This window comes from Letharia lupina (genome assembly GCF_014066315.1).
Source record: "Letharia lupina isolate WasteWater1 chromosome Unknown contig_18, whole genome shotgun sequence".
Lineage (NCBI taxonomy): Eukaryota > Fungi > Ascomycota > Lecanoromycetes > Lecanorales > Parmeliaceae > Letharia > Letharia lupina.
The window spans coordinates 845630-868596 of NW_023502987.1; the positions used below are offsets into that span (position 1 = coordinate 845630).

A 22967-nucleotide genomic window follows, 5' to 3' on the forward strand; every position below is an offset into this window, starting at 1 on the left:
AACCAACGACTTTCCTTTCTACGCAAGTTCATTCATATCCAACGTGGACGGACTACAACTGAGGTCCCCCCACCTCAAGTAACACCGAGTTCAATAGGGTTACGATAACATGGAGCCATTGACTTTGAAGCCGAGGCAGCCAGTAGAGGACACTATGGAGTGCTGGGATGATGATGACGATCTCCAAGGCATCGATGAACTTCAATTCCGCAATGCATCTAGCACCACAATTGGCTCCGCCCAGGCTTCTCACTTTCGGGACAGCACTTCATCGCGTATGTCGACACGCTCAGATAGAGAATCAATAGGTGGAGGAGACGAGGATTGGCAGGTCCTGCTTCCGACCGATGATGAGAAGTCAACTACAGAGGCTATCAATGCCGCAAAGACTGCTGGTATTCCAATACCCACCAATGTCCCTTCCTCTGCGCTTCTTGGCGGTACAATTAAGAGACTAGGAGGTCGGCGGTTGAAAAGGGTCTTGGGGGGAGATGATTGGGGTGAAGACATTGAGTTGCCCAAAGCTCAAGAAGGCGGCCTCCAACTGAAGAAGAACGACGCGAAGGATTTCCCAGATGCACTGAGGCAATTCAGTGCAGAGTTCCCATCGTCACCGAGTCCGTTGAAGCCTCAATCCAGCATGACATTCAAAGAACGAACGGCTTTTGCTATTAAGACCAAGACTGGGAACTCTTCCCTGGATAACTTCCGTGACGACGACGACGATGATGACTTCTTTGGAGATGTGCCCACAATCAAAATTGCCAAAAATAGATTACCACAGAAGCCGGTCAACTTCATACCTCCGTCAACGAAATTCAATGATGAGGTTGAAAACATCGAAGATGATTTGGAGCTACCTATGGACGGGCAGCCTCTTAGGCTGTCAGCCAGAAAAGAAGCGCCCAAGACTCCAGTATCCCAGCTTAACGACGATTTGGACATGGAATGGGCTGAAGGTAGCTTAGGCACGAGGTTTGGTGGCACGAGGAGAGATGTAAGATCGAATCCAAGCTCATCGATCTCCGCTTTCAGTCCTAGTGCCTCAAGCTGTTTGACGGGCGAGAGCGAAGACGAAGGCTTGGAGGGCCTAATTCTCCCGGACGGACCGTTCAAATTCGATGAGGCACTCAAGAAGCGTCTTGATAATATATCGCCCGATCCTGCAGATCTCATCTCCCAGAAGCAGCCAGTTGAGCCGGTCAAAAAAGCCGTTTCAGCGAAGGATGATTTCTTCTCTGGCATTGAGATTGGCGACGGGGATGTTTTCGATTCTGGGAAGCTTACTCTCAATCGGAACGTCAAGCACAAGACAGTACGACAGACCAGTCCAGCAAGACGAGCTGCAATGACTCTCACATTCACCAACAAGTTCGAGCCTGGCGTAAGCAAGATTCCAAAGCCTCTGCCCCAAAGTAGGTCTCGCTCCACACTGGAGCCTGTTTCCGAGAGTGGAGGCCCCATACCACATTATCGCCGGCCAGGATCACGCATGGGAGGCCATTCTGCACATTCGTCAATCTCGGCCATTCCAACTCCTGCTACCCCATCTTCCTCCCAGACCGCAGCACCATCTACTCCGGTCCGCCGTGGACTGAACACTAAATCGTCACGCGACGCCCTGAGGTCTGAGGCTACGACACATCCTGCGCAGTTCCTGAAGTCCAAGCGATCAGCGCCCGTGATGAGAAATCAGCCTTCGCCAGCTCGCACCCAAACATCGTATCAGAGGCCTCTATCTCGTGGAGGAGATTACAGCGGCCGTCAAGGTCTGCCGTCCAGACCTAAGACACCCGTCGATCGGTCAGGCGCTGAGTCGAGTCTCGCCAATTCAAGGAGGCCACCTGTCCCATTCTTGCCCGCTGGAACGTCTCAAGCACAATCTCACCATATAAGCATAAAGTCTTCGAGGCACTTCAATCGCCCTACCTCTTCAGACTCAAACGATAACGGCCCAGTCAATCGACCGATATCTCGGCTTTCCAATGCACATCACCGTCCTATCACTCCAACCGGTCGCCGAGACCATGCCCCAGAGTCATTGATTCGAGAAGCTGCGTCCAAGCGGATAGTTACTAAACCAACTCGGCGCCGAGCCTTTGGCGATGGAAACGAGCTTGATGCCTTTGACGACCTTCCTACTTCGGCTTCAACAGAGTCCAAATTCATGAAACAACCGATCTCACGCGGTGCGCCAAAGTCCGTTCAAATGCGAAGCAAAATTGGCCTCCAGTCACACAACGCTTCCACTACATCACTCAATGAGCTACCACCTCCTGCCGCACCGTCGACGCCTCTTAGCCCTCTAAGGCATGGCCATGTTCCTAGCTTCGCCCGCGACACCAATGCGTCTCGTCTTGCTCGAGAACAGCGCATCGGATCAGTCGGTGCTACTCTGCATACGACGCCATCTCTCCCTACTGTCCGCGAGAACGGGCCTCTCACCTCAATAAGCACAAACTGGAAAGCGCATACGAATACTGTCACCAACGCCAAGGCTCTTACGTCTCCGAGTGTCCATCATTTGAAGAAGCGTACGAAAGGTCTGCCCCAAAAGCCTCGTCTTATCAAGCCAATGGGAGAGGGTGTAAACACCGCAAAGACGCTGAAGGGCATGTCTTGGAACCCTATTCTCTTCCGCTGGGAGGGCAACGAGAACGCTCTCGCGCCTTTTGAAGTGCCAATTCCACAGCCGACCGCGCTAGCTAGTCCTAAATCGCCGGGAGGTGGCAAAGCGGCACCGGCACTTATTGCCAACGTAGGTGCCACCAAAGGCGTACAGATGAGCGGCGGCATGGTCTTTGACCCGCAGCGCATGTGCTGGCTCAAGATGGCGCCTCAGCATGGCGAGCTGAGGCATGGGAGTAGCTCTAATCCCATGTCTCCTGACACCCTTGATGACGACGATGACCCTTTCGCTGGCTTGGACGATCTCGATGACGGTATCAAGGCGAAGAGCACGACTGGACAAGGCAACGATGATAGCCTCGGTGGCACAGCTGCCGCCAAAGGGAGTTCATTGGTAGAGGATGAGTGGCTTGTAGGTGAGGAATTTGATGTCGGACCTGATTTCGTGAGAAGGCAGAAAGCGGAGGAAGAGAGATGGAAGAGCAAAGTAGATGGATGGGTTGGGGAGGGAGTTGTGAGAGATGAAGGGATGGGGAGAGGAGGTTGGAGGTGGGCTATTCGCGGAAAAGTAGAAACACTGTGAGCATGGAAGAAAAGAAGGGTTGTTGTAGCATGGCGTGACTACTGAGCATTTGCATAAAGATTTGTCCGCGAGAAGTAGCAATGGTGTTTCAAGGCGTGTTGTTTTGAGTTCAACGCCGATGCAGATGCAGCAGCATCTATCTGCATAGCCCCCTAGCTCAATGAAAACCACATTGTTCTTCATCCAAAGTTTCTGGAATGATGAAGTAATGAAGTGGTTCATGAATTGAAGGGTATGTACAGCCTCATGTTACCGCCGACTCCCCTTCGCCGAATCCTTTGGAGAACTAACGCTTTGTTATTCGACCTTTGCAGTTCCCCGTCGCTATTCTGCATGTCTCATCTTGCATTTCGAACATATCTATCTACATCGAGGCCGTATGCGCCACCTGTGGCGTGCCGTACGCAACCTGTGAGTTTGGTTCACCCGGGGCCTGTGCACATTTCAGGATCAGCATTACTTCTTCAGGGCAAATCCTGAAGACAAGTCTAGACGTTGAAAAGAGCCACCCGACCCGAAGCGGGGCATCGAACTAGAGAAAGTCCTTCGGACATGCACATACCATGAAGTTGGTCTTTGGATTACCCGTCGCTTTGGCTGCCGAGCAGCGTGCCATTGTTGGGGAACTGTAGCAATTCAAATGAGCAGCGTGCCAAGGACCATCGGCAGGCGCCAACATACCTTCTGGAGATCGCGTCCGTAAAGAAGAAATCCTTGATCACACTTGCAAATGGTTTGTTCTCTACCTTGGCTCCCTTGTTCTGATCTACAAGCTGCACTTTCTGAAGCTGGGGCATACCAGTCCCCTCTACGACATCGTAACGTCTCAACGCAGGACTGATCTCTTCCATACGATCCCTCAAAGCTTCTATATCATCATATGGTAGCGGCGCCCCAAGGTACTCGCTCGCTGCCCGTAGGATCTTCCAGTCATCTCTCGCTGCTCCTGGCATTGAAGTGGCGGCTCGGGTCATTTGGACACGACCTTCCGTGTTGACGTATGTGCCGTGCTTCTCTGTGTACGCAGCCCCCGGGAGTATAACGTCGGCGAGCTGGGCGCCTCTGTCGCCGTGGTGGCCTTGGTAGACTACGAATGCGCCCTTGGGAATATCGGATTCAGAAATCTCATCTGCGCCAAGCAGCCATATGAATTTAGGTACCGTGTTCGCGACAGTGGGAGAGGGCGTCGTGAAGCCGACTTCGAAAGCCCCTGCGCGGGAGGCGACGCGCTGGAGTACGTTATAGCCTTGCCACTCAGAGGTGATGAAATTAGCGGCGTTCTTATCGACAAAGGAACCGACGGTTTCGAAGATGGCTTTTGCGTCTGAATGCTCCACGGCCGAGGAACCGACAATGATCATAGGGCGTTTAGCAGACTGTAGGACTTTGCCCCAAGGACCTTGGAGTGCTTTCTTTAGGGCAGACACGTCAGCGCCAAGGTGATCAAAGTTGAAGGTACTCTCGAAGGGCTCGCCGACGAGGCCAATCTCGAGGTCGGAACGTAACCATTGCTTGCGAATGCGGGCATTGAGGCCGGCGGCTTCATGGCGGGGATTGGTGCCGACAAGGAGTATGGCATCGGCTTCTTCAACACCATAGATCTTACTGTTGAAGGTATAGGAGGAGCGGAGGTCGATTCCGTGGGCGATGGGCTGGCTGCCGAAGGGTTGGTCGAGGGCAAGATTATCAGATCCTAATTTATTGGCCAGGTCTTTCATGGCGACCAAGGTTTCCGTTTCGACGAGATGGCCAGTGATGGCCTTGAACTCGTTTTCTTTGGGAGATATGCGCTGGTAGGCGTTGCCAATCTCGGTCAAAACTTGTTCCCATGATGCTGGTATGAATTTATCATCCCGCCGCATCAGAGGCGTAGTCAATCGTTGTGTCTTCAAGCCATCGCAAGCAAATCGAGTCTTGTCGTTGATCCACTCCTCGTTGATGTCATCGTTGAGCCTGGGGATAATCCTCATGACTTCCATCCCTCTTGCATCTATTCGGATATTTGAACCCAAGGCATCAAGCACGTCCACTGATTCAAAATGCTGCAACTCCCACGGCCGTGCACGGAAAGCGTATGGTTTGGAAGTTAAGGCGCCAACAGGGCACAAGTCGATAACATTTCCTGACATCTCCGAATCAAGAGCTGTTTCAAGATATGTGCCAATCTGCATATCATTACCTCTGCCCGTTGACCCGAGCTCTGGTGCTCCTGCCACATCATTTGCGAACCGAATGCATCTCGTGCAATGGATACACCTGTTCATGGAAGTCTTGATCAAAGGGCCCATGTTCTTGTCTTCAACGGCGCGCTTGCCCCCCATCTCGTGGAATCGCCCCCGATCGGCTCCATATCGCATTGACTGATCCTGTAGATCGCATTCGCCTCCTTGATCGCAGATCGGGCAGTCCAGTGGATGGTTTGCGAGCAGAAACTCCATCACGCCTTCTCTTGCTTTATGTGTGAGTGGCGAGTCCGTCTTGACTACCATACCAGGCTGTACAGGCCAGGCGCATGATGCAACAGGCTTCGGTGCTCTTTCAACTTCCACTAGACACATACGACAATTCCCAGCAATCATGAGCTTTTCGTGATAACAGTATCGCGGTATAACCACGCCGGCCTTTTCGCATGCTTGTATAAGAGCAGAGCCGGCTGCACTTCAAGTCAGCGGTTCCGTAGCCGTAAATGAGGCTACTATCACCCAATACCTTCTATGGAGACCTGTTTGCCATCAATTGTGAGCTGCACTTCCGCTTTCCTCCTCGATGTGGCGTTGAAACTCCTCGCGCCAGCTTGCCATTTTGCATGCCTCCCTAGCCTAGCCGCAGACCTGGTAAATGGCGTACGGAGCATCTTGGGGAACAGAGCAAAAGAAAGGACGTGGCAAAAGGACAATTGTACTTTATACTCGGTGGGCAATTATTTGCAACAAATGATGATCCTCTTCACCACCATCGGCTCCGAGAGCCCTAGCGCTTGCCAATGGATAGAAACTTATTGATTGGCTCAATAGCCGCGCTAGATCTTCAAAAATTGAAAATCCAATCTTACATCCGAAACACAGTCAAAATCTCATCTTGATCCTGCAGCAGTGAACAGAGACCTTATAAAACTAGCAGACCCTTTTTGATAACTTCGGTTACTTGGTCTAGGTGTCTTTATTTGTTATCTATCTATCTTAATCGAAGGGAGAAACTTCTTCGTCTGTGTTTGTTTTTGGGGGGAGATGGGAGAATCGTGAAAGGACTTGAGTCTAATCAGCCTGCCGGACTGATCGTATGTACTATTTTCCGGGATGTGTACGGATATTCAGCACTGCAATTGAAATCACACAAACTTCGAGGCGAGTACACCATTTCCTTATTCTAATAAATAGGCTTGCCAGACTACTTCAGTTGCGAAAGGCACAAGAACCCGTTTGTCGATGTCTCAGCAAAGCTCTTGTTCATTTGGTTACTATCACATATATCCAAACCGACTGTCGCTTCGAGACTCAGGTACCGAATGCATACGTACATCGAAGGGAGCGTATGGACAAATCCAAGTCCCAATACCGGATATCTCAAGGATCCTAGACGTGACCATTACTCCTACATTCACAACTTCCGCACCCAGCCTGGATCTCGTCAATATCTCATAGCTTCCCCCTTAGCCCGATGAATAGACTTTCACCAGTGGCTAGCACCGTTCCGTGCCCATCCTCCAATGTTCCCTTAGCCCGTCACCTCATCTAGCAAAGCCGCCAATAAGCCTCAATGCGCCAAATCTATGTCGTCTCCCAGCGACACAAGAATATGCATTTCACCGACAAGAGAATGTGAGGAAGGTATATGTGTTGGGGACAGGAAGAGAGTAGAAGACGATGTCGGCGCGAATTGTAGTGGACGTCTAGAGCGTGCGGACAAAAAGAGAACATTGGGTGTTGCCGGTAGGTACGCGGGAGCGGATTGCAATGGAGTAGAATTCAATATCGTTTACGAGCGTCCGGCACCAAGCGGAGAAAACGGCTGGAACAGCCTGGAAGCAATGCCGCGCTTCCCGTACTCGTAGCCGCAACAAGCGCGGCCACAAATTAAAATCTTCCCGCGCTCGATCGTCTTCTTTTCCAATTATACTCATCAGGACGCATATTATTGTAGGAGGAACTGGCGGAGTTTAACTTCAGAGCTACCAGTTCCTTCTCTGCTAGTTGATCCAAGAGCAAGTTCTAACAGGCGCCGTAGCTGGAGCAAACGAGGTTTTCTTGACGGAGGCTGATGATGTTGTGTTCCTTACCGACGGTAGCTACAGAAGTCGATTGGAGATACTTGAGACATTTGCTTCGATGAGTTAATTGGGCACGGATCAAGCAAATTAGTTACATATCTGGCACCTGCGAGGCTCTACGATGCTCGGGGCGATTACATGGAGTTGTGGATGCACACTGTTGAGTGCCCTAAGCCACAACTTTGACCAATTTGTTCACATCTGCTTTGTTTTCTGACACTCTAGGCCCACTTATATTGCACACGCCGGCAAGCTATTTAGCAATAACGTAAAGCTGCCACTGAGCGTCACATATATATCAAAATCTCCGGCATTTAGTCATGAAGTCATGAGCTCCTCACCCAGCGCTCGGATTAATAAAAATATCTCGTGATCTCCAGGTCTCTTCCTACCTTGTTCCTGGCTGTCGCCACGAATTGCTAGCCTGACTCCTTGCTCTTGGCCGGCCCGGCCCAGCAGCATCTATTTTCTTATCATCCCCAATGACATGGCCGTTGGCATTTCCAAACATGTTGCTCGAAAATGTACTCATCGGTGACTCGTCGAAAATGGCATCCTTATTACTCAGTGGTAGCAAGGGCTTGTCAATGCTCAAGGACTCCATCTTAGCCCTTTGGCTCGCCTTTGCCGAGTCGCTTGTACGATCGTAAAGGTACAATCCAAGAAAAGTGAGAGCAATGCCAGCAGCTTGTAGTGATGTTGTGCTATTACCGAACCAGACAATGGCTATGACAATGACGAAAACACGTTTGATGAGGGAGGCGACTGAGTAAGTGACCGGAGACACGAGGGAGAGGAGGATGAAGGCGAGCATATTTTGTGCGAAGTGGAATATTCCATTAAAGAAGAATTCGAGGGGTAGGTACATTGAAGATGCAGGCGAGGGGGATGGGGTAGTGTGAGGCGTGAGGGATAGTGGTGCGGAATAAAGAGGGAGAGCGTCGGTCCATAACCAGATGGGGAAAGTGAGGACGAAGGCGAGGCCGGAACAGTAGCAAAGTAGGTTCAACTTGTCGAGCTTGCGTTGCCCTGCAACCATACCGGGTCCATCAGCTTCCGTGCGGGCGGCCTCGTTGAAGAGTTTCTTTGAGAAGATGTTTTGCGTGACAAAGATGAGGGCCCCGCCGAAAGCGCAGAGAACGCCAAAAAGGTTGCCCGAGAACTCGACACTACAGGCTAGAACGACACCGAGTGTCAGAGGTATGAGCGAGAGGTATGTTGCTGTAGGGTAGTGGATGTGGAAGACGAAGCGGTAAGCTAGGACCGTGAAGAGCGGTGAGAGGCCCTTGATAGTATGGACCAGAGATACTGGAATCTTCTCCGTAGCTGTAGAGGATAGGATGTGTCCACCGATCTGAAAAAGAGCGAGAGGCATGGTAGTAGTTATTACTTCCCGACTAGGGTATCGAATGCCGTTTTTCAAGGCTGGAATAGCAGTCTGTAGAGGAGGAAAAAGACGAGATAGGGATGCGAAGAATAGGCACCATCCGGAGACAAAGGCGAATTGTATAATAGTCAGAGTGATCGGTTTGGGAAAAGCGTTGAGAATGGACTTGGAGGAAGTATTGGTCAAGGCCGAGCTCAAGTACCAGATAAGGCAGAGCACCTGATATATCTGTCAGCTGGTGCAGGTCCCAATGCCACAGGTTCACCGACTAAAATCTTAAGAGATATAGGAGCTTTCAATGCCTCCGCAATCTCATGTGCATTTTCACTGACGCTAGCTTTCCTGGTTCGAATGTTCCTGAAGGCATCACCGATACTCCTATGCCGGCCATGTTTTCTAGGACCCGCAACGTTGAGGTGGCCGTCTCCCCATGCCAGATGGTTATCCTTCCGTGTCTGCCACCGTTCGCTGTGTAGTACGCCGTTCGTTTTTGCGGGGCTTAATGTTCTAACGGATCGATTTCTACCAGTTTCGCTCTCATCGTATTCGGGAAGACAGTCACCGGGTTGGGAGGCGTCCAAGTCTGGGAACTTTTCCCTGGGATTGGAAGAGGATGACCGGCGGCGCTCGACGTTCGGAGAGCTCATAGTCCGAATCGATCTGATGCACGATTGCGGCTCAGATCTGGACTATGCCTATGAGTTGTATGGTTCTGTATGCATTTGAATTGATACAAACGCGCGTTGCTATTGCATGATAAGTTGTGAATAGAAAGGTGTTTTTAGAGCTGACAAGTACATGGTTATGGCTCGAAAAGGTGGCTGCAGGTTTGCTGCAGGGATTCGCAACTCTGTGAACGCGCATTCGCAAGGTCGATAGCTTGTCGCTAGTAAACGAGTGTAAGCTCGACCGTTCAAGTCAAGTCAGAAAGTGGACAAGGATCAGAAGAGCTCCTGAGTCTGTATGAGCGTCTTCGAGCTTGACTGATCATCTATTCATGAATAAGCTGAATTATTTATTCAAAATTGATTGGAGGAATTACGCTACGGCCGTATTATGTAAGACGGAAGACGTAAATCAAGAGCGCCCGCTATCCCAGCCCACTTCCAATAATGTTTTGTTGCAACATTCCTGTACTCGTATGCCTTGTACTGATGAATTTGGTAAAAATGTGAGAGATGAGAGGCGTCGAAGCCTCTTTTGATTGCCATACATGATATAAGTAAGAATGTTGATCACACACGGGCAAGATGGAGGTGAATGTCCTTCAATTAGCTTCTCCTTGAAATGGGACGTGCTTGGGCCTTTTCAGATTGGAACAAGAGGTGACAAGAGCCGTGCGTCTCCCAGTCACAATCCCTAACACATGACAGAAGCAAGCTGGGGTGCAGATCCATTGGAGTTTGAGGGAGGCTTTCGCGCCCTCGCTTATGACAATGAAACGAATTATCCCAGCTCGCTTGCTCCCAGTGGCCGAGTATCTTGGTCAACCCACCAACTGGAATGCTCATCAAGTTCTGGAGATGTTGCTGAAGCTTCCTTGATCGTCGGCTTTCCCACTATCGATTGGCCATTCCTGCAATCCGTGTATGGCTGGGCTGCTTTGCAGTATCAAGCCTGGGCTCGAGGGCGTCTCACGATAGCAGCAAAGTCTGCACAACCCATTATATTCTATGCTGACAATGTTCTTGAATTCTGGATTGATGACAGTCACTATTTCGGTGGAGACTTTTACGCATACCGCAGAGCACCGTTAGTCCTTCACTTAAATCCGGGCAAACATAATGTCGACATACGATTGATCCGCGACGTTCGTGTTATGGGCGGTATTGGAGAGCCGAAGATATCGATCAAGTTGAGAGCGGAAAGCTCCGAGGGCAGCCTGGCGATAGTTGAGCAAAAGGCTATGATTCCTGCTATCGTCAATGGAGTCTTAGCAAGCCCTTTTGCTTTCGTGCCTGCTCGTAACGAAGGACGAAAAACTATTGACATCTTGGACATTACGACTAGCGCGGTATGTCCACTCACTGTCGGAAGTCTCCAATATTGCTGATGGCATCTCGAGGGAACCGTTAGTGCTGCCATGATTGGAATTTCACCATTGAGCTTAGCACCAGGCCAAACAAGGCCACTGACATTTCGTCTGTCTGCGCAGAGCAATCCGCCTATATATCTTTCTCTTGAAGTCACCTACGTCGAAAGTGACTCTCCTGATTGTCTCCTTAGCACTGTAATTTCAACTGCATTCTCGGAGCATGATAGCCACTCCCCGCACAAGATCACGTTCCTTCACCCTGGCGGTATTGTCTCATACGCTATTCTTAGAGCCCCTTCAAAGAAAGCAATATCTGGGTTGTCTCCAAACAAACGCTTGCCGATCCTTCTCAACCTTCATGGAGCCGGACTGGAAGCAGATAGCCATCAAGTGCGCCATATGCTTGATTCGGTCCCTGATCTTCCCTCATGGGTTATATTTCCCACCGGAGTAACTCCGTAAGTGCACATTTCGGAGCGAACCCTTCCTAATTAAACCCTTAGTTTCAAGCCGCAAGACACATCTCGTGAGCAGAAGGCCAGTTTCAGCCCCCCTCATTGTCTTGTAACCTAACTTTTCTGTCTCAAAGAAGCCATGCTGACTCCGAAATGTGCAGGTGGAGTGGTGATGATTGGCGTAAGTCTTCAGGGTCTTCGAGCAGTGGGGTGTTGTACTGACATTGGCCAGATACATGGGGATTCGCGGACGTGGAAGCAGCAGTAGCAGCAATTTCCGGTTGGATCGAGACTGTCGGGTGGGACGGGCCTTCGGTGGATGCCAGTGGATGGCTGGTCACTGGACATTCGAACGGTGGTGAGTACCGAATCTCGGGGCGAGAAGCAGGGTTATAAAATATCTCAGGTCAAGGAACATGGTACGCACTCACTCATCGACCGGAGAAAGTCATTGGGGCTGCTTCAGTTTCAGGCTACTCATCGATAGAAGGTCAGTTAAATTTCCCGTCCAAATGCGTAAGGCGGAGGCCTCACAATATGATATCCTAGGTTATGTGCCATATCAGATGTGGGCGGAAGCAAGTCCTGAAATCACAATGTTACTGCAGAATTCGACGCGAAGCTTTCGCCATGAGCTTCTTGTAGCCAATTTTAAGGGCATACCCATCATGCAACAGCACGGTAGCGCCGACAATAACGTCCCTGCGTTTCATTCTCGGCGTATGAATCAGCTGATCTCTCAGACGAACGGGAAATACAATCACCAATATGTAGAGCTGAAGGGCAAGAGTCATTGGTTTGATGGTGTTATGACCACCGTACCACTTCTCAGATTCTATGACATTCTTGGGCGTGAAGCGGATTGGGCGAAGCTGCCCCAAGACTTCACTATCATGATTGCCAATCCTGCTGACATGGGCGCAAGGGGCGGTCTCTTGGTAGACCAATTGAGTAGTCCAGACCAACTTGGGAGGATCGAGGTGAAAAGATGTCCACTCTCAGCAGCCTGGGTTCTGAGGACTTCTAACGTTCTTCGATTTCATTTTACCGCCACTCAAAAGTCAGACATCCTGCCTCATAAGCTAGTCATTGACCAAAGCTCACTGGAGCTGCCGCTTGGAGAGAAGAAATTTGCCTGCTGGCTCGTTCGGTCTGAACAAGGCTTTTGGCATGTAAGAAGTGTGCCAATGAACCATTCGACCCGGAAGCTTACTTTCTCAGGTGTCTCATGATCGTCAATGGCTCACAGAGCAACGTCACGGCGCGCAACTGGGACCGCTTGACTCGATTCTTCGCAGTGCTGGGCGATTTCTAATACGGACATCCGCGTCTGTCTCTGATGTAGCAGTGCAGATTGCTCGAAACCTCTTTCAGTACTTTGCTGCCGACTCCGAGATCATGGATCTAAGTGCTGCTGTAGGCTCGCAATCAGGCAATGTGATAAGCGTAACACTAGGATCCGACTCCCTAATGCTAGGGTCTCACTCGGAATCCATTGGCTTAGACGACAGCGTGGGACTTTATATTCGCAGACGTGGAGGCATAAAGAAAGTCTTTCCTTTCGAGGTCGGTATGGGAGCCATCTTCCTCAGGCCATTGCTGGATGAGAGACTTGAACTCGTCGTTTGGGGCTTCGATAAGCAGGGGCTCAGGCGAGCCGCTCGCCTGATGCCGATGTTGACGGGCGTAGGCCAGCCAGATTTTGTTGTCATCGGCAGAAGATGTGCATGGGAAGGCGCTGCAGGCGTACTTGCTATGGGATCGTTTGACAACTTCTGGAGAGTGTCAGACGCTTCGTTCATCAGTTGAAATAGCTGGCTTGATGAATGCTCAGATGGTCTTGTTGGCCAGAGCTGTGAGGCTCTTTAGACCGAGAAAGATTGTCAGCTTAATCTGCCCGCGGAAGGACACCCGAAATCGTAGAGATGGCAGTCTGTGTTGACATCAAAAAGGAACCTTGGCGGCAATTACACCTTAGCGCCGGAATTACGCGAGTTGAAAGTTCCTTTTCTGCTTACAAGTAATCTACACGCTCGTCAACATTTACATCTTGCACCTTCCTTCCTCCTTTCAACTAAAGCAGGAACATATCCTTGACCATGTTCTTAATCTGAAATATCAACACGCTCCTTCCAAAATCAACTCCACTACCATCTAGGTAACATCCCTCGAATTTACTGAGCATCTCGTCCCTTCACTTCCCTTCAAAGCTCCATCATCTTTGCTACCGCTACCATCTATCCGTCACCATCCTTCAAAGTTTTGGACATCCCAGAGCCTCAAAAACCCCTTCTACGTGGGTCGGTCCCATTGTGTCGAGCATTTGATCGGTGTGTACCCATACCATCTATCTACGCATACTTTACACGTCCCAACATCACATTGAAGCACAAAGGTAGTAAGCCCACAATCTTTTCGCTCACCATGGCTGGGCTCCCTTCAAACGGCTCCCCTGCTGCACGCGGACGTGTTTCAACAACACAATTTGCCGTCCACGATGAGATGGACCATCAAGACAACTCGATGTCTTCGCGTCAAGCAAGCTCGGTTAGAAACCAGCCTCTCGTTTCCGAGCTCGCATACTGATCCGGCAGTAGACGTCGAAGCAAGGTGTCAGCAAGCACGGTATCACCACCAATGAAGGTCCAATGCCCTTATCAACCTCGAAGCTTGGGAACTTACAGCCCACTCCAGGTCCTTCTAGTGGTTCCAAGGTACGTCCGCAATCACTATCTCTACCCTCACCCAAGAACTTCACCCATCATCCTCCACTTTTGCTCATGACAGAATAGAAGATGAAAGTCGAGCACTCTGCCGCCGCTCTCCATGATGAGATGCAGCCGGGCTCCATGGACTCCTTACTTGCGAAGCTTTCAGAGCAACAGGCTCTACTTGCGAAGCAGAAGACAAGTCTGCCGACCAAAGGAGACATCGAGAGCCATACAAAAGAAGGATCCACTGCCAGCTCGGCCCTGTTGACTCCAGCTTCAGAATCTTTCAGCTACACCAATACCGCCAATACCGCCAATGACGAAGATGACAAGTTACGCATCGAGGCATCGGAGATGGCACGCCTCAAGAAAGAACTCGATGACGCCAAAGATCAAATTGCACGCCAAAAGCACGAGCTTGATCAGACCCGCGTGATCAAGCACACCTTCGACCAAGCAATGGGACCACCCTCCGAAGTTGCACTCAGCCCTAGGACCGATGTTACTGATCCGACCAATGCGTTTATGACTTCCAACCGCCCTCTCGGCACAGTCCAGGGACACTGGGGTCATGAGGATGCCCGTTCTGATGGGTCTGATGTGGTCGGTCCATTCAATGCTGTAGCAAATGCCTGGTCCAATCCTTCTCGGCCCAGCTTCAATGCCGCACTACAACCAGACTCAGGCTGGGGCCAGCCGGGACCTCGTTCGTGGGGCCAGCGAGCGATGGGCAACGCGTTGCCTCCACCAGTATTGGTATCTCAGCAAACACCAATGCAGCAACGCAACTATTCTGTGCCGGTCTCACCAGTGTCAGGCGGAGGTGGACGTGGGATGAATGACTTCGGTCAATTCAATCAAGCTCGAAGCTACGGCCAGATGAATCCTCGGGACAATCGCAACGCTCCATCATACCAGCGTGGCAATGGATGGGACGTATACACAGGTGGCCCTGGTCCCATGGATGGTATGAACCTTGGTAGCATGAGCCCTAGCTCTACATACCAGTCCTTGAATATGTATCCATCAGCTTACCAGCCACGGCCAATTGGCACGCCTCTCTCCCCCACGGCAGCTGAGTTTAGGGCTGGCCAAGCTTCGGCTAACCCTTGGAACTCTGCTGTGAGTCATACCGAATTGCAAATCTGCAGATAGATACTGATAGCTTTACAGCCTCCCGCTTCTCCTGGACAAACATACGTCTCACCTATGGAGCCTCTCAATTACCGTCGCCTCCTCGACCGTAGCGTGACTTGCAACTGGAAGTACATAGTCGACAAGATCGTTTGCAACAATGATCAGCAAGCCTCGATCTTCCTACAGCAGAAGCTCAAAGTTGGCACAGTGGAGCAGAAGTACGAGATCATTGAAGCTATTGTCGCACAAGCTTATCCGTTGATGGTCAACCGCTTCGGGAACTTCCTCGTCCAGCGTTGCTTCGAGCATGGGACTCCAGAGCAGGTCATTGCTATTGCAAACGCCATCCGTGGGAACACTTTGAGCCTCAGCATGGATGCATTTGGCTGTCACGTCGTTCAAAAGGCATTTGATGCTGTACCCGAAGAGTATAAGGCTATCATGGTTCATGAATTACTTCGCCGTATCCCAGAGACAGTCATCCATCGCTATGCTTGTCACGTCTGGCAAAAGCTGTTCGAGCTGCGCTGGAGTGACTCACCACCACAAATTATGAAGTACGTCAACGAAGCTTTGTGTGGCATGTGGCATGAAGTAGCCTTGGGGGAGACTGGTAGTCTGGTTGTGCAGAATATCTTCGAGAATTGCCTAGAAGAGGATAAGGTACGTTCATCACTTTGGAGACATTAGATCTAACCTCAACCCGTCTTCACCCGTATGCGTCACGAAGCTGATCAGTGTACATCCAAAAAGCGTCCTTGCATCAACGAGGTCCTAAGCAGCATCGACATTGTTGCGCATGGGCAATTCGGCAATTGGTGCATCCAGCATATCTGTGAGCACGGCCTACCAGCTGACCGTAGCCGTGCCATCGACCATGTTCTCCGATACGCAACCGAGTACAGCATGGACCAATTCGCCTCCAAGGTCGTCGAGAAGTGTCTCAAGATTGGTGGCGTAGATTTCCTTGAGCGCTATCTCGAGCGTGTCTGTGAAGGCCGGGCGGATCGTCCTCGTATTCCCTTGATCGATAGTAAGTCGTCTGGAGAATCCCATCACGGCGCTGCTGATCTCGTTTCAAGTCGCAAGCGATCAGTACGGAAATTATCTCATTCAATACATCCTCACCCATGCGAACCCAAACCATCGTGACATTGTGGCTTCTCACATCCGGTGAGTTACGTCTCAGCAGTTTGCGATGATTGCTAATACTCTACAGCAAACACATGGTCTCCCTACGTGGCTCCAAGTTCGGATCTCGTGTTGGCATGCTCTGTTGCAATCCTGCCTATACAACTCATCCTGGCCCTGGGGCTGGGCTTCCAACCAATCGATTCTCGAGTGCTCCGAGCAGTATTCCCCGCTTTGGCGGAGCTTACCGTTGAAGATCAAAGCCGCGCACCGCTTCTGGCTCCCGAAATCTGGTACACCCTTGGCTTCCTTCCTTCACAGTCTCTGGGACCTTCGAGATTACTTTATCGTTGCTCCGATAGGTTGGAGGCCAGACACTTGCTCCAACCTAAGCTTTCGACCTTGGTACGACTTCGTCTTCCAGTCTTCAAACCACTTTCGTTTCCAATTTACCACATTCTAGTCATCATATTCCATTCTAGGCAGGCAAGACTCTTGCGTTATGTCGACAGCCACGGCACCTCGGACCCGGAGTCTTTGGAAAAGTTACGAGGGACATTACCTTAATGGAGACGAGAGAGGACAAATAATGGCACAGCTTGCACGTTGCAGCAAAGCGAGGCTCATGTGCGGACAGCTTTCAATTCTTAGCAGCTACTTCTTTTTGTATCTCGATTACTGTGCTGGTGGTTCTGTCAGAGCAGCAGCTTCCTCAACGTGTGATCAGATGAGGAGCGGATCATCTTTTACGTGTACTTTTACTCGGCTTCGTGCCCATTCGAGAATCAGCAGATTTACAATAGACTTGTCATAGTTTCCTTCTTCCATTCATTGTGCAAGACTCGCGAAGACGTTGTGAGCGATCCTGACCAGAGTTCTGGGGGCCAATCTATGCAATGTTCGTGAGTGAATTGTTTGTTCCAACAACCTCCTCGCCGGTACTAGCATCGTCCTTTTCCCATGGTTTTTTCCGCTTGGCCGTCGTTGGTTGAGAAGCTTGCCCTTCTAGTACAGTATTCGGAACTTCCTTGATACCTGGTATTAGCTCCCCACTTGTGATTAGCTCGACTAATTGGCTGAAGGATGTCGGATATGGTGCGGGCGGCTCTACGTCTCCTGGGCTGGTGTCTGTGAAATTGCGAGAGGTTGATTCAGGTCTCGGGGGAATGTTGTTCATGATGAAAGGGTCAGACGCCGAGGCTATGACTGACATGCCATTGGCAAGAGAGGAAGACTGCTGAGACCGCCATGTATGGTAGGCGTTGAAGTCGATGGGAATGTTGTTTTTGCTAAATGAAACGAAGCCTCAGCTTTCAGAGGCACCGATACTTGCATACAGAATACCCTACCGAGCAAAGTAGAAGCACCTGGCACGCAGAGTCAGGTGCTCAGCTTGTTCTGTGGAAGAATTTGACCCGAGTATTGCTTGTAGACCACCTTGGAATTCTGGATCCGAGTCCCAGGCGTAATCCTCAAGCTGTTGGAATGTCGCCACATATTGTTCCTGAGGTATCAGAGCGACATTCGAGTGCTGTGTAGCCATCGTCGAAACCGGTGGGCAACATCTTCAGTGCGTGTGTCCAACTACTGGAAGTTTTATACCAAGGCTGCACGATAGGGCTGACATGTACCAAGCTAAACTGTGCTGGAAATCACTCGCGAACTTCAACAGAACCACCGTCACACCTCTTCCACCTCTCACGTTTACCTCTCTACGGATCTTTCTCCTTCAAAACAACCGTCACGCAGTCACACACACCCATTGTCGTACTGGCGCTCTGAGCGCTCCACCTCACAATGGCCGAATATATTGGGTAAGGCTACATCGATATCAGGCTCAGGATGAGCTCGAGCTGACAAAGTCTGCACAGCTCTCGCATTTCCCTCATCTCAAAAAGGGACATTCGGTATGTCTCACACCTATGCAGAACAGTACCAGAACGGCATCATAGCTAACGCGTTACCAGCTATGTGGGCACCCTCCATGAAATCAGCTCCGAGAATTCCACCGTCGCACTTGAGCATGTCAAATCATTCGGCACTGAGGGCCGAAATCCTGAGGATGAAGTCGCAACGTCGGATTACGTTTATGAATACATTGTCTTTCGGGGTAGCGATGTCAAGGATCTGAGGATTGAGAAAGAGCCAGAAAAGCCTGCACAACCTCAGGTGCCTGATGATCCAGCTATACTTGGGGTGAGTCCATTGTTCTGGTCGCGTCGTGTGCTGAGTGCATGCCATGTCTGCCTGTTACGTGATGAAGTATTTCGGATGTAAATCACAAATTATATCACCGAGAGCGCAAAATCGTGTGGAAAATTCCGTTGCCTTCCTTCTGATATACATAGGATCCAGTCCTTGCTCTTAAACGAGACAAAGATTCCCTCGGGCGCTGATAACAGTTTACATGCAGAACGCTCGCCCAATCGGCACTCCTGCGTCGATGCCGCAAGCTCAGAACCAGCAGCAGCAACCTCTCTCCGAACCTCCTCAAGAGGACCAGCAAAATCAACAGCAACAGCAGCAGCGGTTTCAGCAACAACCACCTCAACAGCAAGGTCCACTGAGGTTTCAACAGCAACAATACTTTCCCCAATACTACCCTCCCCCACCCAACCAGCGTTTTGGCCCAGGAGGTCCGCAAGGCTTCCCGCCTCATGGTTACCCTCCAATACCATACGGCTCTCCGCCACCGGGTTGGTTTCCTCCGCCGGGCCAGGGTTTCTCACATCCACCACCTGGCCAATTCTATCCACCACCCATGCCGTTCGGAGCGCCAGGGCAGCCGCCCATCCAGCAAGGCATACAATCGAAGCCATCTACTCCCGCGGAACCATTGACAAGCAATGCACCGAAAGCTACCCCGCAGCAAGAGTTGCCAGTCGAAAAGCCAACAGCAACTGTTAAATTGCCTAGCTCGAGCACGACACCTGCCCCTGCGGCGGCAGCTCAGAACGGCCCACCTCCCCCAACAGAATCAAAGCCTAATGTTTACGAGGCTTTGGCTCCGCCAGCGCCCACAGTCGCAGCTGAGGTTCCTGCTGCGGCCAAACCAGCAACTAGTGCGCCCAAGAGTGGTCGTATTATGCCAGCCGTTCCAATCCTGAGTCCTGCCGTTAAGCTTAGAGCCCCCGCCAATGGTGCTCTGCAATCAAGTTCGACCAACCTTCCTGGGACAAGCCAGATTCCTGCGAAATTGGCCGCACCGCGTCCAACCCAGGTCCCCACAAAATCGCTCGAAGATGCAAATCGCAACGCCAGAGCTGCGGTGGCAGCCGCCATGGCCAAGCTACCTCCCGCCCCCGGACAACAGAAACAAACCAATGGAGAGAGCGCAATCGATAATTTGACGAACAAGGTCAATGAGATGAGGACTAATGATAATATACGTACTTCTAGACAGCCTGGCACTGGGGGATACGCCACTGGTCATCGCGGTGGACGAGGCGGCTACCGTGGCGGACGTCAGCGTGAGGAGCAACCCACGAAGAAGATGGAGGTGCCTAAGACGGACTACGACTTTGCTGAGGCCAATGCCAAGTTCAATAAGCACGAGCTTGTCAAAGAAGCCATCGCTACCGGATCTCCAATCAGCAGCCCTATCGACAGCTCCAACGACATTCCCGCAGAAGCCTCAATCAACGGTGGTCGTAGAGAGAGCGAGCACAGTGTCGTCATCCCAGCTGCTTCTGGCTACAACAAGACCTCCTCATTTTTTGATAACATCTCCAGCGAGAGCAAAGACCGAGATGATGTAGCCGGGAAGCGCCTTGGAGGCCGTGAGTTCAGAAGCGAAGAGCAGAAGAAGAATCTTGAGACCTTCGGTCAAGGAAGTGTGGACAATGGCTACCGTGGTGGTGTCCGAGCCCGAGGCCGTGGACGAGGCTATCGTGGGGGAAGAGCGCCTAGGGGAGGGAGAGGTGGCATGAGAGGAAGGGGGTCTGTTGCTGCCGAAAGCTAGGCTACGCGTATACGCGATGAAGACGAGAAATTCGGAACAACAGAAAGAATGCAAATGCTTTAGGGAGGCTGGTCCTTGTGGATGGTGGACCGGACTGGATATCGATTGTAACAATACTAGCACAGCGTGATGATGGTTTTTTACTTCGCCAAAAAGAGGATATGGCCGTCTTAGCATCTGGTGGCATAGGATGTTAATTGCTTAGAGCTTAGCCATCTCGAATCACGATCCCCTCTCGCAAAATGTGCCTCTTCATTTCAAATTTGAGCCATCCAAAACCAAGTGGCTAACAATATCAGGATCATTTGTAGGTACAGTTCCAGCATCTACATTGCTTTTTGAGATTGTGCAGCGGCTTTGTTGACAACTCTTGCGCCCCCACTCCAAATCTCAAACTCCACTCCCCTCTCCCTTTCCCCAGTGCCTTTTACCCATGGCGCAAACACAACTCGCATCCACCTTCTCCAACGCCTCGAGTTCCATTCTGCGCCTCCAATGTCGTCAACGGCTACTTCGCCCTCCCCAGTTCCTGCGCTGCCATAATCCCGCTCCTTGACTAGCGCAATTCGGCAAGTGATCTGGTTCGCCCACACGAGGCCTAGAGTGGGCGTCTTGAGATTGTGGGACGGAGTCGAGGGTTCCGCGCCCCAACCGGTAAAGAAGCGTTGTTGGTGGTCAAGACTTAATACTGATGGTGCAGGGGCGGAGGTCGTAGCCGTTGACGCTGGAGAGGATGAAAAGACATTTCCTACGGATATCGACGCCGATGCACGAGAAGTCGTGGAGACGGGGGCGAACCGATCGGCGACTTGATTTGCTACCACCACTGCGCAATTGTGTTCGCGGGAAAGGGATCGCAGGAGAGCGCCTAGCCGTACAAGCTGTGCAGAGCGTGTGGCGAGCGCGAAAGGCGTATTGGCGGAGCTACGCTCTGCGCGGTAGTTCGCTGCTATGCTGTCGAGGATCACCAAGCCGACACTATGACGGGCGAGTGCGACTGGGAGTTGGTAGGTCAGGATGTGGTCTTGGGATTCAAGATCCGGGGTGTTTAGAGTGAGGATACGATTGAGAGAGGGTGGGCTTGGATGCGAGGAGAGTACTGGATGGTTCTTGAGGATCTGAGCAAGGCGAACTGTCGGAAGAGGGTGCTCGGTTGAGATGTAGAGGGTTGGACGTGAGAGACCATCAGGTGGAGGAAGTTGGGCGGAAAGAAGAAGAGTGAGGAGGAGTTGCGTTTTGCCAGCACCACTATCAAGTCTTAGCCTTTGTTGTGAAGCAAGGTTGAAGATCAGAGGTCATACCTTTCTCCCGTGATCTCAGTGATGCAACTTGTTGGTATACCACCGCCCAATGCTTCATCTATGGAAGGGTCAAGAGTGCTGATAAGGCTCAATCGGGTAGTCGCTTCCTTTCCCGTCTTCCTCAACGAGCCATAACCCGCTTGGCCTTCTCCGGCGTTCTGATACGAAGGCGCATTGTCTGTCTTCAACCCCAATCGACATTGTAAGATGGCAACGACATGACTGGCCAGTCTCCTCACATCAAGGAGGGGTAAATGTGCCCGTTTTGCTACCTCCAAAGCATCGAGGGTGAGAAGGTCGGTTGTGGTGATTAGATGTTTCTCCAACGATGGCAGAAGATGGGTATACAGCTTTGTCGGAAAGTCTGGGATCGTATGAAGAAGGTCTGTCATGGGGATAGAGTCATGCTAGTCTGCGGGGAAATCTGATAGCAGTTGCCCTTAATCTTACAGTATCGCGGCGGCTCGCGTCGGCAAACTTTCCCTTAAGAATGTATGGTCAAAGACTCAAATGTAAACAAAAGCACAACCACAACAGAACTCTACCCCCGATACATTCCAGCTAGCTCAACGAGATCAACGAGGCCCACGAGGCCTACCATGGCATCTAAAAGACTTTACCCTCGATCCACAATCAAGAAGATCGTCAAAGCCCATTCGAATCGCAGTCTCAGCAAGAACGCTGACGTCCTGGTAAGTCACGCATCATGGTATGAAACATGCTTCGTCTGAGGATATGTCAATGATGAAAAAGGCAGATATTTCTAGACTACACCCTCTTCGTACAAGAGTGAGTCCATGCCCTACTTTCCCACCTTTACTTCGTTCAACGCCGCAGTATTAATAAATCTTGTATTCTATAGTTTGATTCAAGAAGCATCGATGCATATCAAGAACAGAAATCGGAGGAGAATCACTGCAGACAGTATCCGGGAAGCAAGCGAGGTGGGCATGCAATGTGACTTTGATGTGATTGAAGAAGGCTGATCGACTATGCAGAAGAGCCTTATGAAATTCAAATGCTAGACGCAGCTATCTTTCTCGAGTTGTGCCGTTTTAGAGTACCCACAAGAGGTTTCCGTGAGTCCATGACGATCCATGTCGAAGATGGACATCCGTGGTAGCGACAAGATTCCCCATGGATAGATTTTGAGAATAGAGATTTCAATGAATTCGAGAAGAGAAGCATAAGGCAAGTTTCTTACATTGCAGAGCGAGTAGATGAGTCAGTGGTCTTAGGCGCCCTGTCTTCGAGAATCAAGGTCATATTGCTAGCTTACGGGCAGGATTCACTCACGACCAATCCTGCTGGCATGACCCGATTGACTATCAATGACCAAGCCTGGGAGTAAGGCTTCCCATTGAATAGGAC

At 50.9% G+C, this 22967-nt stretch overlaps 9 protein-coding genes across 9 annotated transcripts; 5 read left to right on the top strand and 4 right to left on the bottom strand.

The window, feature by feature from the left end:
• Positions 1-109: 109 nt before the first annotated feature.
• Positions 110-3211, top strand: HO133_003698 (uncharacterized protein; the record flags this gene model as incomplete). The annotated part of the gene is made up of 1 exon (XM_037294620.1): positions 110-3211. One exon carries the CDS (start codon positions 110-112, stop codon positions 3209-3211), a length of 3102 nt encoding a protein of 1033 aa, XP_037149308.1.
• Positions 3212-3575: 364 nt separating this feature from the next.
• HO133_003699 (uncharacterized protein) lies at positions 3576-6065 on the bottom strand (the record flags this gene model as incomplete). The annotated part of the gene is made up of 4 exons (XM_037294621.1): positions 3576-3644; positions 3774-3837; positions 3893-5864; positions 5921-6065. 4 exons carry the CDS (start codon positions 6063-6065, stop codon positions 3576-3578), a joined length of 2250 nt encoding a protein of 749 aa, XP_037149309.1.
• A 1801-nt stretch (positions 6066-7866) lies between these two features.
• HO133_003700 (uncharacterized protein) lies at positions 7867-8853 on the bottom strand (the record flags this gene model as incomplete). Its single annotated transcript, XM_037294622.1, has 1 exon — positions 7867-8853. The coding sequence occupies one exon, from the start codon at positions 8851-8853 to the stop codon at positions 7867-7869; it is 987 nt and encodes a 328-aa protein (XP_037149310.1).
• A 1240-nt stretch (positions 8854-10093) lies between these two features.
• HO133_003701 (uncharacterized protein) lies at positions 10094-13164 on the top strand (the record flags this gene model as incomplete). The annotated part of the gene is made up of 8 exons (XM_037294623.1): positions 10094-10190; positions 10239-10879; positions 10931-11358; positions 11517-11536; positions 11588-11713; positions 11762-11845; positions 11905-12527; positions 12577-13164. 8 exons carry the CDS (start codon positions 10094-10096, stop codon positions 13162-13164), a joined length of 2607 nt encoding a protein of 868 aa, XP_037149311.1.
• Positions 13165-13779: 615 nt separating this feature from the next.
• HO133_003702 (uncharacterized protein) lies at positions 13780-16588 on the top strand (the record flags this gene model as incomplete). Its single annotated transcript, XM_037294624.1, has 7 exons — positions 13780-13902; positions 13953-14069; positions 14148-15188; positions 15240-15866; positions 15957-16236; positions 16286-16376; positions 16423-16588. The coding sequence occupies 7 exons, from the start codon at positions 13780-13782 to the stop codon at positions 16586-16588; spliced, it is 2445 nt and encodes an 814-aa protein (XP_037149312.1).
• Positions 16589-17223: 635 nt separating this feature from the next.
• HO133_003703 (uncharacterized protein) lies at positions 17224-17877 on the bottom strand (the record flags this gene model as incomplete). The annotated part of the gene is made up of 2 exons (XM_037294625.1): positions 17224-17623; positions 17684-17877. The coding sequence occupies 2 exons, from the start codon at positions 17875-17877 to the stop codon at positions 17224-17226; spliced, it is 594 nt and encodes a 197-aa protein (XP_037149313.1).
• Positions 17878-18131: 254 nt separating this feature from the next.
• On the top strand, positions 18132-20295 carry HO133_003704 (uncharacterized protein; the record flags this gene model as incomplete). The annotated part of the gene is made up of 4 exons (XM_037294626.1): positions 18132-18148; positions 18206-18241; positions 18302-18530; positions 18748-20295. 4 exons carry the CDS (start codon positions 18132-18134, stop codon positions 20293-20295), a joined length of 1830 nt encoding a protein of 609 aa, XP_037149314.1.
• Positions 20296-20621: 326 nt separating this feature from the next.
• HO133_003705 (uncharacterized protein) lies at positions 20622-21988 on the bottom strand (the record flags this gene model as incomplete). Its single annotated transcript, XM_037294627.1, has 2 exons — positions 20622-21543; positions 21597-21988. 2 exons carry the CDS (start codon positions 21986-21988, stop codon positions 20622-20624), a joined length of 1314 nt encoding a protein of 437 aa, XP_037149315.1.
• Positions 21989-22195: 207 nt separating this feature from the next.
• HO133_003706 (uncharacterized protein) lies at positions 22196-22947 on the top strand (the record flags this gene model as incomplete). Its single annotated transcript, XM_037294628.1, has 2 exons — positions 22196-22288; positions 22720-22947. The coding sequence occupies 2 exons, from the start codon at positions 22196-22198 to the stop codon at positions 22945-22947; spliced, it is 321 nt and encodes a 106-aa protein (XP_037149316.1).
• Between the last annotated feature and the right edge of the window lie 20 nt (positions 22948-22967).